This window comes from Eleginops maclovinus, chromosome 17 (assembly GCF_036324505.1).
Source record: "Eleginops maclovinus isolate JMC-PN-2008 ecotype Puerto Natales chromosome 17, JC_Emac_rtc_rv5, whole genome shotgun sequence".
NCBI lineage: Eukaryota > Metazoa > Chordata > Actinopteri > Perciformes > Eleginopidae > Eleginops > Eleginops maclovinus.
In genome coordinates, this window is record NC_086365.1 from 12,925,481 (window position 1) to 12,938,936 (window position 13,456).

The 13,456-nt window shown below is 42.3% G+C and overlaps 1 protein-coding gene across 2 annotated transcripts; it reads right to left on the reverse strand.

Annotated features, from left to right (window-relative positions):
* Nucleotides 1–110: 110 nt before the first annotated feature.
* Nucleotides 111–12,183, reverse strand: tmem168a (transmembrane protein 168a). Of its 2 annotated transcripts, none has more exons than XM_063906107.1 (6): nt 12,089–12,183; nt 10,019–10,980; nt 9,566–9,841; nt 7,767–7,909; nt 3,974–4,251; nt 111–1,767 (listed from the first exon to the last, which is right to left on the reverse strand). In XM_063906107.1, the coding sequence occupies exons 2-6, from the start codon at nt 10,850–10,852 to the stop codon at nt 1,217–1,219; spliced, it is 2,082 nt and encodes a 693-aa protein (XP_063762177.1). In that variant the 5' UTR covers nt 10,853–10,980; nt 12,089–12,183; the 3' UTR covers nt 111–1,216. The 2 variants fall into 2 exon arrangements, with proteins under 2 accessions (XP_063762177.1, XP_063762179.1); XM_063906109.1 differs by lacking the exon at nt 12,089–12,183 and adding an exon at nt 11,867–12,078.
* Nucleotides 12,184–13,456: the final 1,273 nt, after the last annotated feature.

The following is a 13,456-nucleotide window of genomic DNA, read 5'->3' on the forward strand; positions in this document are numbered from 1 at the left end:
GTCTTTCTCCTTTTTATTCTTGGTTTTTCTTCCATTATTTCCATGTAATCTATCTCCCATGTATAATTTTATTCCTCACACACATTTGTCAGGCAACAACAGCACACAGCAAAGTTTATTCAGTTTATTATGCCAATTTTATTTAGACCTTGTCATGCATAACTCAAGCCAGGCACAAGGGGAAATAACGTGTGGAAAATGCAACTTGACCTCAGAGAAAAACAAACTTTAAGGCAGCAAGAGCTTAAGGTTTTTCACAGCGTAGAACAATTAGTAGTGCAGTGTTTGTACAGCAAGTAACTCAGATGTATTTGTGTAAATAAACAGGACAACGCCCAATACCGGGCCAGGGTCTCTAAGTATTATATACCGTCTCAAAGCCAATGCATCTGTCTCATCTATCTGCGGTTTGGGGATAAATGCAGGTCTGAAAAGCAGCTTGCGAAATGGCTTGAGAATTAAACTAGCAGCCACTTTTATTTTACTAGCATTTTCTGGTGGATTGTGCTAATTGTGTCCCCTGTGTGAAAGTGAGGAATGGCAGGTGGGGCTTGTGGTTAGATGGTGCCCTAACCGGAAGGTCACCGAGTTCAGCCGCAAAGTTTTTTGATCCATCCAGCTGAAAGGCTCTAAGACACAGACTCCCCTCCCTCCCTGCTCCCACAGTTTAAATTAAGATTGTGAGCAAAATATATAAAAGAGGAAGGCAAGGATATAGACAGAGTATATACATACATTTACATATATTAAATATCAGCATTAAAGATGATCCCAACCTATCTTCAATGCGTTTTCAAGGCACTATGATAACATGTAGTAACAAAAAGAGGCAACCAGAAACTTTTCCAAAGCAAAATAAAGGCATTAATGGCAAGAAAACGTTCAAAAGCATGATATCACATAGTCCAAAAAATATAAAACTTTAACAAAAACACCCAGTTTGGTCCTTTACCAAATACCATATATTGAGAAACCATAGTAACGTGCTTCACACGATTTTATCCGCTGTAATCGTGACATATTTTACCAAAGGAGGTTGTTTTTTCTGCATTACAGCAATCAAGCACTATACCATAACACATTTGGGAGGTGTTGAACGACCTGACACAAGGCCACACATCAGTCTGTCTGTATACTATTACAGGAGATTTGTTATTCTTTTATACACACACTTCGTACCCAGCTGTCAAAACATTAATGTTGCTTTCCTTCATTATTAAGAGTGCACCAGTTTGATGCCATGCCCAGTGTCCAGAACAGCTGGGGGGAACCAGGCTAGTTTACACCTCCTGAAGCAGCGCAGAAACACGCTGCACAACCAGAACAGGTTGAGGCCACAGCACCAGTTGGAGAGGTGCACCATGGGATATGTAGCCTTGGGAAAGTGCGTCTTCCAATGCTTGGCCACGTCACTTCCTGTGGGCAGGTGAAGCGTGTAGTCGCTCCAGCGTTTGGACACGCCGTACGCCGCCGTCACAGTCCTTCCCTTGTCCGACCACTGGGTCTCGCTATCTGGGTTGCAGTTGAACTCCACCCACTCGGCGGTGAAGTCCCCCAGGAGGGGGATGTCTCCGACCTCGGGGTCCACCCTGGTGACAGACAGCTCGGCGCCTTGTGCGGCCACATAGATGCCCTCCACCCTGCGTATCTCCTTCACCCAGGGGAGGGAGTTTTCAGTATCCAAGACGATGATAAGGCGGGAGCATTGGCCAGCGTTCTTCTCCTTCCACAACTCCAGCAACTGGCCCAGGTGGAGGCTCTCACCTCCTGCAGGAGAGGAGGGTTCATAGTGAGATGGAGAGGGAAGAAACAGAAGCATAGAAGGAGGAAATTTAGGGTGCAAAGACAGAGGAAGGAATCATAAATCACTTTTTAAAATACGTTTTGTATTGCGTTATATAGGTTTTTGTGCATGGAAAAGGTCTGCAAAAAAAGGGGGAAATATCCAGAGGTGTCTATACGGTAGAGTCACTTTTGGTTCTGTGTCCTCTTCAAGGACATCTCCTACAGGACACATGGCTTTTGATGGACACAGTGGCCTTGCAGGGATCAAACCTGTCAGCTTTCCCCTTGCAGGAGTGTCTGTCTGTCTGTCTGTCTGTCATCACCACCAAACAGACTGCACAAAAATCCACCTGGCAGATCTAAAGTACAAAGATCAGAGCCGTGGTACCAAATGATTTCCTTTAGTAAATAAGAGCAGAGGAGAAAATGACTCCTACTGCAGAGCAACTGATTCAATACTTGGATATGAAATAGGGCTCTTTAATTCGCCTACAAATTTACAACAAGCTGATTTAGAGACACTGTTGTTGCATAACTACACTATAGCAGGCATGTATTATTGAAAACCAGAATAAAGACAAGCTACTTCCTTCTTAATCCCTTCATAATTTAGGACTAAACACTTCCATGCTTTATAACTAGAGAGGAAATATGACTTTAATGACTGTTGGCAATTTTAAACAAGGGCAAAACAAGCCCACTTTTCAAAATGTGTACAATTATCCACCACTGGAAAACATCTCTTCATGGTGACACAGTAATCTTGCTTGTTTGGAGCAGCACGCAGAGATAATGCGTGAAGTAATTTCTGAACCGAGGCTCTGGAGCTGACACCGTGTTAACCTGCTGTGATTCTCATTTCTATTGAAGGCACACTCGTGTCACAGCAGAGCGTCTGAAACTCTCACAGAATCTTCTTTACAGAGACAAAACTTCTGCGGTGAGTCGCTCAAAGTAACTCTTTTGGCTTCTGATCTGTGCAAAATCAGACTGTGATTGAAGGGGAGCAGAGGAAATGAAACGAATGGAAATCAGACTGTAATGAAAAATCAGTTCGGAGGGAGAAAACAACATCCACCTAATGCCATCCGACAGCAGGAGAAGCAGTAAATACGGCTTTTGTGTTTCCTTTTTGTTGTGTTCAACTCTGAGTCAAGTCTTGAGTAATTCAATTATTTATGTGGAGAGATGAAACCGATCTCCAAGTCACTGTCAACTGTAGTGATTGACAGTGGCACATTTCCATTTGAGGCGACTGAGTGACTCCTGTGGGAACGCTTTCATAGCTGAACCTGCTGTAGAATAACACAACAGCTGTTATCACTAATAAAGTCATCTGAATGGATTTTAAAACTGGTTATTTCGTACTTTTCATGAAACAAAAGTAGAACTGTTGAACAGCAGGCAACATGATTTTATCCAATTGACTGAATCATTGTATTTTATTCTTGTTTAAGGCAGTTTATGAGATGTAGTGTGAAGTGTTTGTCAATGTCTTTTGAATGGCGAGCGTTTCTAAACTCATGAAACATGTGGCTGTATGCACTCTAAAGTAACGCACATTAAAAAGGACTTATTCTGCTCATTTTAAAGTTAATACTTGTGTTCTGCGCCTCTTCTGGACATGTCTCCATGCTTCAATGTTCAAAAAGCTCTTTATGTTTCTCATACTGCCTGTGCTGCAGCACCTCTTTTCACCCTCTGTCTGAAACCAGAGCCCAGTCTGCTCTGATTGGTTAGCTGGCCGGCTCTGTTGTGATTGGTCAACCGCTTAGAGATGTCCCGCCCCTTTAGCCTATCACGTACATACAATGTGTAGGGGCGATAGCCAATAGAAGCGCAATGGTTACATAGTGAGGTAAACAGGAAGTAATCAAAGGAGTGCAATGGAAGCGTGTCAGGCAGGGGGCGGAGGGGTATTTGGGAGACAAACTCCCTCTGGATTTTAGCCTTTGCAGACCATTTACATGCACAAAAACCTGTATTACACACTACAGGAAAGGGATAACCCCAAAGAGCATAATCGTTTACCTGAAAGAATAATAGTGCCATGTCTCAAATCAAAAATATTGGTGACAGCATAAAGAAACCAGGATTTTACTTTTGGCTTCTTATACACCCACAGAAAATAAAGTATATTACATTTAAGAGAAATATTTCCAATTGATAAAGACAAAGTGGCTCTTACCGGTCAGAGCCCACGACCCAGTGCCTTTTTGCGTATGCCCACTGTAGAAGATCAGATAGGTGTCATGCCGGGGTCCGTCGTCCGTACGAAGCTCCAGGAAGCTGCGCAGCTTCGTCAGCAAGGCCTCCAGCGTGACGCCACTGGTGGAGTAGTCGCAACCGAACGTCTGGATCATGTGGTGGGAGAAGAGGCGCTGCACGTTGTTCAGCATCCCCGTGGAGCGCATGTTGAGCTGCTGAACGTGCTCAGGCGGCAGGAGAGTGGGCTGCCCGTCAGCGCTGGATGGGGGAGAGAGATGGTAGAAAAACATTTGATTTAAATCAGTTTTTTTCATCTATTCTGTTAGAGACTCACGTTAGGTGTCTTGTGAGGAGCAGAGAAACGGGGGGCGTGTGAACGCAACACGAACGAGTGAGAGGGTGATAGTTTGACACACCGGGGAGAGGTGACGGAGTGATGGGGAAAGGGAGATGGTGTACCAGAGGTGGATCACTGCTAAAGGAAATAGCTTAAGGGCTGTAAAAGAAGCCAAAAAATGTAGGGAAGGGAAGAAATATGACGGGCTCATTTGGAGCAGGGTGACTTGAATGGTGACTAAGGTTAAAGATGGTTTAGAGGAAAGTGTGTGTGACGGATAATAACAACGGGATGATAACATAGAGGGGGCACACACACAAAGTCAAGGCTAGTAGCTACTCAGTGCGGCCATACATTTCATTTCTATCTCCGGACTTGATGTTAGTCATGGCCAAACGGACGGTAATGTCATATTTCACTCTCACAGACATCTACATAACGTATCGCACCCCATTATCACCTTCAACCTCACCTTGAGGAGGACGGGGGGAAAGAAAACTGGAGCCATTTTTTGTGTTTGGCTAGCTTTCCACTGTGGAATAATTAAGATGTTCTTCATATATTGAAGTAAAGACGTCAATACTTCTGTTAATGACTACTAAATAAGATATACTACGCGTCACGTTGCAACCTTTGAATGGCTTCTGAAGCTCAACGTTCCCCTGAATCCATCTTATCTGTTCAGATCTCACCGCTCAGGGGAGTGAAGGCTAGTAGTTTGAGAATTCTGACCACATCTACACTTTCTCTTTCATCCTTAAAAAAAAAAATCCTGTCCTTTTTCTCCACTTGCGCTCCCTGTTCCACCCCCTCCCTCACATTCCTCCCTTGCTCCGTCTGTACCTTTTTTATTTTTTTGCCACCACCCGTCCTTACTGTTTACAACCTCATCCCTGGCCTTGTGCTTTCTCCCCGTCGCCTCACCCACCCCGTTTTACCCCGTGCACCTCCCCTTCTCACCCCTATCCCTCTAATCTCCCTGTGGGGCTCTTGTCATCGTGAAAACATGATCTGCGGCCATCAAACGTCCCATTATACACTGCTGCATTCTCATCATGCTCACACTCCTCCCTATGGACCCTGCACACTCGGCCTCGCATACAGAGCATCTACAGCTCCAATAGGATGTGGGCCGGCATCCAAAATCACCTGGAGAGTTAAACATTAAGGTAGGCATCCCCCCTGAATGCTAAAGCGAGTGATTATATCTATATGTACCAGTCAGAAATCATCCCATGGACAGATTTCAAGACATTAGAGGGGCTCTCGAAAGACAGTCGTATAACTGATGGCTAGGAGTAGGAGACGCCTCTGCATCGTCAAAACAAAGTGGGTTATTTGTGTGTTAACGTTGGCAAATCTGTTAACCTTAATGCGGAAAAAAAGGGACGCAAATTGATTACATTACCAAGTTCGACCCTAACTCAGCGTACACACGGTTCCGTTGCGTTGACGCTTGCCGGTGGGCATGTCTGGCGCTTGGGGTTAACGCGACCAACAACCAACCACATTAATCTCCCGCCCCGGACACACATACACGCGCGGTTTGATTGGCTAGCGCTTGTACTTTTCTCAACTGTCACCGCGAGCAACGGAGCCAAAGCGAAGCAACGGAACCACAATGCAGTTCGGCAACGTTTGTCGTCAACCATAGACTGTATATATATACAGTAGACTGTATATATATACAGTCTATGTCGTCAACCCATTCATTGTGAATGGGAAGGTGCGTCAGGCGCCAACGCAACGGAAACTGTGTGGACGGCCCTAACTTCCTCCCATAATTCCAGCGCCAGATGTTACGGAGGCCCACAGGTGCTTCCAAAAATAAGCTAGCTAGCTAACGTAGCACACGTAGTCACTTCAAATATACTGATAAAACACTTACAACTATGAAACATTCTAACTCAGTCCCAACCCCCGAACCTCAACAACCGCTACAGTCCGAGCTGTGTGCATCACGTTTTATTGTCCCCGTTTCCGTTGCGCTTTGAAATTCTTGGAGAGTTTAGTATTAGCAGCGTTTGGTTTACGCAGCGCTTTTACTAAACCCCGTGCATGTTTCGTCAAGGTGTTTCCTCATTTGCATGTGTTTGGCCACCTTTGTGTTTATATGTTTGCATTGTTTTTGGAGGTCCGGCACGTCGCTCCTCGCTGATGTGTTTTGAGCGTGTTTGCACTTGTAGGCCACCGTAGGTTGTTACCATGAGTTGCATGGCAGTGAAAAAGCAGAGAAGGCATAGGGATGAGCAAAAGCTACACGTTGTGCACTGACTGGAGATGACTGGACATTAGTAGGCAGTCACTATTTGGTGTTACGGCTCCCGCTTCGTCAGAAATCATGTTATAATGAAGTAAAAAAACACCTCTGAATTCTCAAACCAGTTTATCATGCATTAATGATGATTACAGATTATGGATGTGATTAACTCGATTACATATTTCAATCGATTGATCCCACTACAGAAACGCTTGTCAGCCTAAGAGGGCACGGTTACAGGCAGCAGCAACAGCAGCAGCTAATGGCTATCTGCTCCAGCTGAACAACTTAGTATGCTTCGGAGGGAGCACTGCAATGATCCCTTAAGGGCCCGAACATTAGCGGCATGTTTATGCATAGTTATTGGCCTATTTATCTAGTTGGTTTTGTGTTAACCGAGGAGGGAGTTGGAATGAGTGATCATATTTAGCAGCGCCTGTGATGCCAAGAAAGGCTTCGTTGTGGGGCAAAGTGTGGGTTTGTAATTTTTTGTTTTGCTGCTGCATCGTCTGTGTTGGGATTAGCTGAGCTGCAGCAACAGTGCATACAGTATCGATAGAGACCTAAAACAAATGTGAAGCATTCAAGTACATCTGAAACAATTACACATTTAGTCATTTGACTGAAAAATAAATGAATGAATTAGTTGATTGACAGAAACTTATTTTGATCCAGTTATATTAAATATATCATATTTTTCTCATCATCTTATCATATTTTCTTCTTGTTTATGAATTTCTATTTTGTCTGATGTAATAGTTGCGTGTATTTTATTGGGTTTTGGACTTAAAATATTGACTTTTTTAATGGTATTTTTCACATTTTTCTTTTGAAGACCAGAGCAACCAAAAATAAATCTTGAAAAATAACAAATAAACAGCAGTTTACTTTTAAAGCCTTAATTGACTGAAAATTAATATATAACATGCTTGATAATTTAACGTTTATTTATTTATGTACAAAAAATGTCTGACTTTTACTTTTTTTAAATGTTTTCTTCTTTTTAAGTCATTTGTTTTTTTTAATTGTTTTTCAGATGGAATTGAAGCTTTTTTTTTGAGAGAGAGTAGAGATGATGGATTGCATTTAAAAAGCAAATTTGGTAAGCAACTGAAGCTCTAAGTGTACAAGTCTGCATGCTTCTCTGTAATCCTCTGTCTCCTCTCTCTTCAGTACCTGCAGAAGGCAGTAGGTATGACCAGAGCGTAGCCAACACAGGTTCCCCCGAGGCAGCTGCCCAGCTCGTGGAACAAGCCGTGGGTCAGGGACTCCAGAGGCAGCACCACCAGCAGAGCAGAGAGGAAGAGGCCGTTTGAAGGCTGCGAAAAAGCAAAAAACAGAATCAGAGTTACTGTCATTCATCACTTACAGTTTGTACCGAAGCGTTCAGACCCGGCTAATTGGCCGTGACACTTTGCAAGACAGTTATGCAATACGGGAATGACACAGTGTTATTATTATGGGACAAAACATTGGGGGGGTGGACACACAGTGCAGTTTATGACTGCAGATTAAAGTAAATCACAAGGATGCATTTAAAAACCACACTTTGTGGGTTGCCTTGAGTCTGTAGAATAAACCAGACCAATCCCATCAATCCCCAATCCCAACCATATGCAAAATTGCACAATACATGCACATATGCACACTGCATATGGCCACGTAGAAACGTAAAGCAGGTCTTGTGTAATAAAGCACTGTCAGCCTTTAACCGCAATCAATTTCTGAACTCACTCACTGTGATGGTATGCATTGCAATTTAGATTCCTCAAAAAGCTACTCTGATTTAAAAGCACTGCGATGTATCTTAGAGAGTAGAAAAAAATAAAAATCAATACCTGCATGGTTAAGAGAAAGCACAGAATGAAGGACCTATCAAGATAAGGCAAACAGGAAGTGGAGGAGAACTGGTTTTGCAGGAGTGGATCTTGAGTTATGAGAGTAGATTTCTAAACAATTGCACAAAGCACCATTAGTCGATCCTCACTTGTTAATGAATTTTAGCCTTTGCAGACCATTTACATGCACCAAAACATATACAGTATAACACACCAGAAAAGATGGAATACCCAACAGAATAGGGCCCCTTTAATACAAATTTTCAACGCAATTTGTAATACAATTTTGATTACCGCCTTTCTCGATCCCAGCAATTAATTTTTGATCAAACGAAGGAAACCAGGCCCAACCTCAGCGACTTCTGTTTGTTTCCTGAAGTCTCCACATGTACAATGTCTATAATAATGTCTATATAATAGTAATAACGTAAGGCAAATCAGTTTTTGGGTGGGTATTCCATTTATACCTCAATTGAATGCAGTGCAACCAACAGCACACATTAGCATAGAGCTGAATCAACACCTCTTTGAATGTAGTTTTAAAACAGGCTCTATTTATTGTTTGGACAGCATTAGATTTTACCCACATTGCTGTTGTGTTTGTTTAACCACGTGCATTTTAACATCAAAGGCAACAAAAAAAAAGCTGTAAAAATCACACAAAACAAAATCTCATTTGCGAGGGAAGACACATTTGCAACTGACATCAACAATGTGCACTTCTCAAATTAGAAGTCTGGCCCATGAGACTCCTACAAGGTAAACGTCTAATAAGGCTAAATAAGTTATTGCTGCTCTTTATGCAAGAAGATAGGGGTATTAAAGTGCTAATTAAATTGGCTGCGCATGATAGCAGAAGTGCCTCTGCTCGGGGAGCAACTACACACCGCACACTGCCAGTAGCATCCTCCTCCAGAGTTTATAAAAATGGGTGTGTGAAATGTTTAAAGGCGCCTTGTCATTGAACTCCATGTTTTATAGCTGTAAGCAGGAACATTAGAGTAGGACACTCGCCATGATCAATTACATTTTAATACAATTCCGATTTGCACCCAAGAGGTTTCCCGGCACTATTATAGTTTGAGTAACACAAACTTTTTTATCTGTAGATGCTTTGAGGAAGTTTGCGTGTCCTACCTGCCAGGACACAGCTCCCAGTATGATGGTTGACAGCATACTGAAGAACACCAGCCGCTCTGAAATGAGGCAGAAGTGTCGGATGCCCCTGGACGCCAGGACTTGGTCCAGACTCCGGCTAATGGATCGCTCGGCCCGCCAGGATTTCTGACACTCGCTCAACTTGGTGTGGAAGCCCCATAGTGTCATCAGCAGTATTATGTGGCAGATGAACCAGAAAAGGCCAAAGAGGCAGAACCCCGGGATCACCAAATACCACAGCTCCAAGTGGCCAAGCTATGCAAGCCAAGAGAAAAATGTCATTAAACACAGCATTGCAAAAAAGTGTCACTAGTCAAAAATACTGCAACATAAGGGTTACAACTGAGAGAAAAGCTTCAGTTTGAAAATCACGTAGAAACCCTAAAGAAGCACATAATGGAAATGTCATTATTTTTTTGCACAATTCTGTACCTTTAGGGCAGCCAGGACGAAGAAGGCCAGCTCAGTCACACTGAACGGCAGCAGGGACAGCCTCCTCCACACTCTCCCCAAAGAGAGCACTGGTCTCCAGCGCTCACTGGGCCCCAGCCCGCTGAAGTACATGTCCAACAGGGGCTCACATAGCTGCCTGCCCAGGTAGCAGCCTAAAGCGTATGGGTTGGCGGTGATGTCTAAAGCTTGGAAAAACACCAGAGATGTAACCAAGGCAAAACTGACCAGGTTAGGCAAAGCCAGGAGAGATTTCATCCTTAGGTCCACGATGAGAGCCCCCAGGGCCACCACCATGCCTATTATTGCAACTGACTTGTGCAAAAGCATGGCAGTGCTGGCTATGCCAAATCCCAGGAGCTCCAGAAACTCACTCGATGTAAGCAAGGTGGGTTTGTACCGGATAGAGCTGCATATCCGCTCAGTTAAAGCCCATACCGTTTTCATGGTTACACTGGCTAAAAGGAGATAGTTGGCGACCAGTTCCTTGACATTTGAATCCAAGGCGGTGCTGCTGAGGAAGCACAGAAGGCCGAGCAGAAAGCCAAACCACAAATGGAACAAGCTGAGACTGGCTTTCTCCATCGCAAAGTAGTAATGGAGGATGCTGGCTATCCCCAGGACGACGAGGCCCGCGATGAAGATGATGATGATCATCGCTTCTTCCGTCACCTCCCAGCGTACGTACATGCCAACGCACACCGCCACGAGGAGAGTGAAGCTGGACAGGTAACCCAGGCACCGCATCGATGTAAACATGTCCACCTCCTTGGGTCCCTCGACCGTCAGCTCCTCTTCGTCTTCATCACGAGCCATGGCTGACTTGAAAAAAAGCTTTACTCAAAACAAAGTCTATTCTTTACGTCACCTTCTCTAGACATGCACGGGTTTGCAAGTCCAGAGACAAAGTCTAGCCTCTTGATGACATCTTCCAAAATCAGCCCCTGTGAACAATTCAAAAGCACTGTTACTCAACTTCATAAGTATCCAATTAACAGGCCATGCAAAGTTATATACGTCACATTTGTTGGTTACTCATTTACAGATTAATAACTGAAAGCTAATCTGTTCTATAATCAGTTCCCCACCTTAAAATCCATCAGTTTGCATAATAAGTACTTTTGGTAATACTTTTGTACTTTTACATTTTGAATGCAGGACTTTTACTTTCAACAGAGTATTCTTACACTCTGGTAATTCTACTTTTACTTAAGTACAAGATCAGAGTACTTCTTCCACCTGTTTATAATCTATCCATTTCAGAATAATATCTCTGATATGTTTTATAATGATTGATCATCAAAGTCTTCTCAGAGCTGGTAAAGGTGCAGCTAGTTTTAACGGCTTTGTATACTGCAGGGTAGTTTGTGAATTTACTCCAGGTGAAACTAAAGTCTGACTTAAGTGTTGAATATATTTCTCATCATTAAACCAAGTCTGTAAAGTACTTAAAGGTATTTAATAAATGTAGTGGATTTAAAGTCAAAGATGTACCTCTGAATTGTAGTGCGGAAGAGGTACAGGGTAGCAAACACTTGAAAAAGTACTGTACTTGTACTTTACTTGAGTATTTCCATGTTATGCTACTTTATACTTCCTCTCCACTACATTTAAAAGGAAAATAACGTACATTTACAAAGTGGGGTTGAATGGCAAAGCAGAAAAGTACAAGTCTCTCAAAATTGTACTTACAGTACAGTACATCTGAATCTTACTTTACACCACTGACTACTACAAGTTATACTATGCAATTATAAATAACAATAATAAGGTTAACACAATGATAAGCAGCAGTAACAGTCGAGATGAACTGTGTTATAAAGTACCCACTAAAGGAACCGGCGGCCCTGCAGTTTGTGACGATGTGGCAGTCAGAAGTTTGCTAAGTCTCATAGCCTCCCTGCTCACTTCTTGGTTTAGGTTAGCAAACTTGCGGCTTCACATTACAATGCTGTGTCTCTAACTGTCAGAATAAAAAGCAGCAAAGCCTTGCACAAACGTTTTAGAGAACACTTTATAAAAGAATGTCTTAAACGTCAAAATATTGCTTACATGTTGTTTGTTTAGATGACAGCAGCTTTGCTTCCGGATTCCAGTGTACAGCATCTCGCGAGGGACAAAACACTCGGGGCTTCGCTTTTCAGGCTGGGAATGGGATGTACAGTACGTCTGTCGTAGAGAAATATCCTTAAAACTGTACATAAGGTAGTAGAACTAAAACGTTAAGTTGGTGAACCAATAAATCAGTGTCTTATGTCTTTTTATTGTTTTATTATTTTTGATGAGGCAGTTTTCAGTTTCCGCATTGAGAAAGTAGAGGCTGCATATCTTAATAGATCATCAGATTAAAAACCCTTTTTGCAATACGAAACAAATAACAGAACTAAATTAGATTAAATATACTTATATATTTACAATCAAGGTAATGTTTATATGGGTGTCCCTTTTATAAATATAGGCTGTACAGAAGAAATAGGCTATAAAGTAAGATATATTCTATACAGCACAACTAACATTAAGTAATGACAAAGGAAAAAAACAAGTGCTTTCATTTTTTAACAACAGCCATAGTTACTTGTGATTGCAGGATAAACAAATGGGAAGTAATAACCAGGGTGAGTCAGCATGCACAAAGAGTCCTACAACTCTGCCGTAACACAAATGAACACATAATTACACCTGAGTGTTTTCTGCTACGACATGGCAACAAACGTTGGTGATTAAAGCAGATTGGTGTTTGTTGACTTATTTAAACTAGATTTGTATTTATTTTTGTCGTAGTATTATTGAAAAACAGCGAAAAACTCTATAACCATGTTTGTTAGTGAAACCTTATGCTACTAAGGAAATGCAATATTAATAAAGCAAGATTTCCACAAAAATACATGATGTATGCCAGCTCTTTGGTTAAAATGGGAGGTAGATTTTACAATAGTGTGTTATGTATATAATTGCTTGAGCTATATTGTGGAAAAAACCCATTTGAGCTTAACTGTTATGTCCACAATAGTGAAAATCCTGTTTGTGACAGTATATTTCTAAGTATTCAAACCTTTTACTTGCTCCAATCCTGCAACTAGCAACACAAGAGTCTCTATCATTGGCTTTGTATAGCAGGATAAACCCATTGGCCTGTAGGATAAGATGCCTTTTTACTGCATTACTGAGGAGAAGCCTGTTAAAAGGTTTATTTAAGATTTTGCACTGATGCAATGTGATAAATGCAGCGATCAGGGGGAACATCAAGAAGCAGGCTTACTCAATACCCTGAGGGTATACTAAAGCAACACAATACATGCATGTGTGTGCATTTTTCCTGCTTGTGATTTTCTTTTTGTGTGTATTTGTGAGTGTGTGTGCGTGTGTTACTGCATAGTGCTTTGATCAGATGTTTACATAAGGCACATCGAGAAACACACA

Coding starts and splice junctions, on each gene's coding strand:
- tmem168a (XM_063906107.1), bottom strand. CDS start 10,852: ATGGCTCGTGATGAAGACGAAGAGGAGCTGACGGTCGAGGGACCCAAG. Junction 9,842..10,018: donor TCGTCCTGGCTGCCCTAAAG/GTACAGAATTGT, acceptor TGGCTTGCATAG/CTTGGCCACTTGGAGCTGTG. Junction 7,910..9,565: donor TGGGAGCTGTGTCCTGGCAG/GTAGGACACGCA, acceptor GCTTTTTCGCAG/CCTTCAAACGGCCTCTTCCT.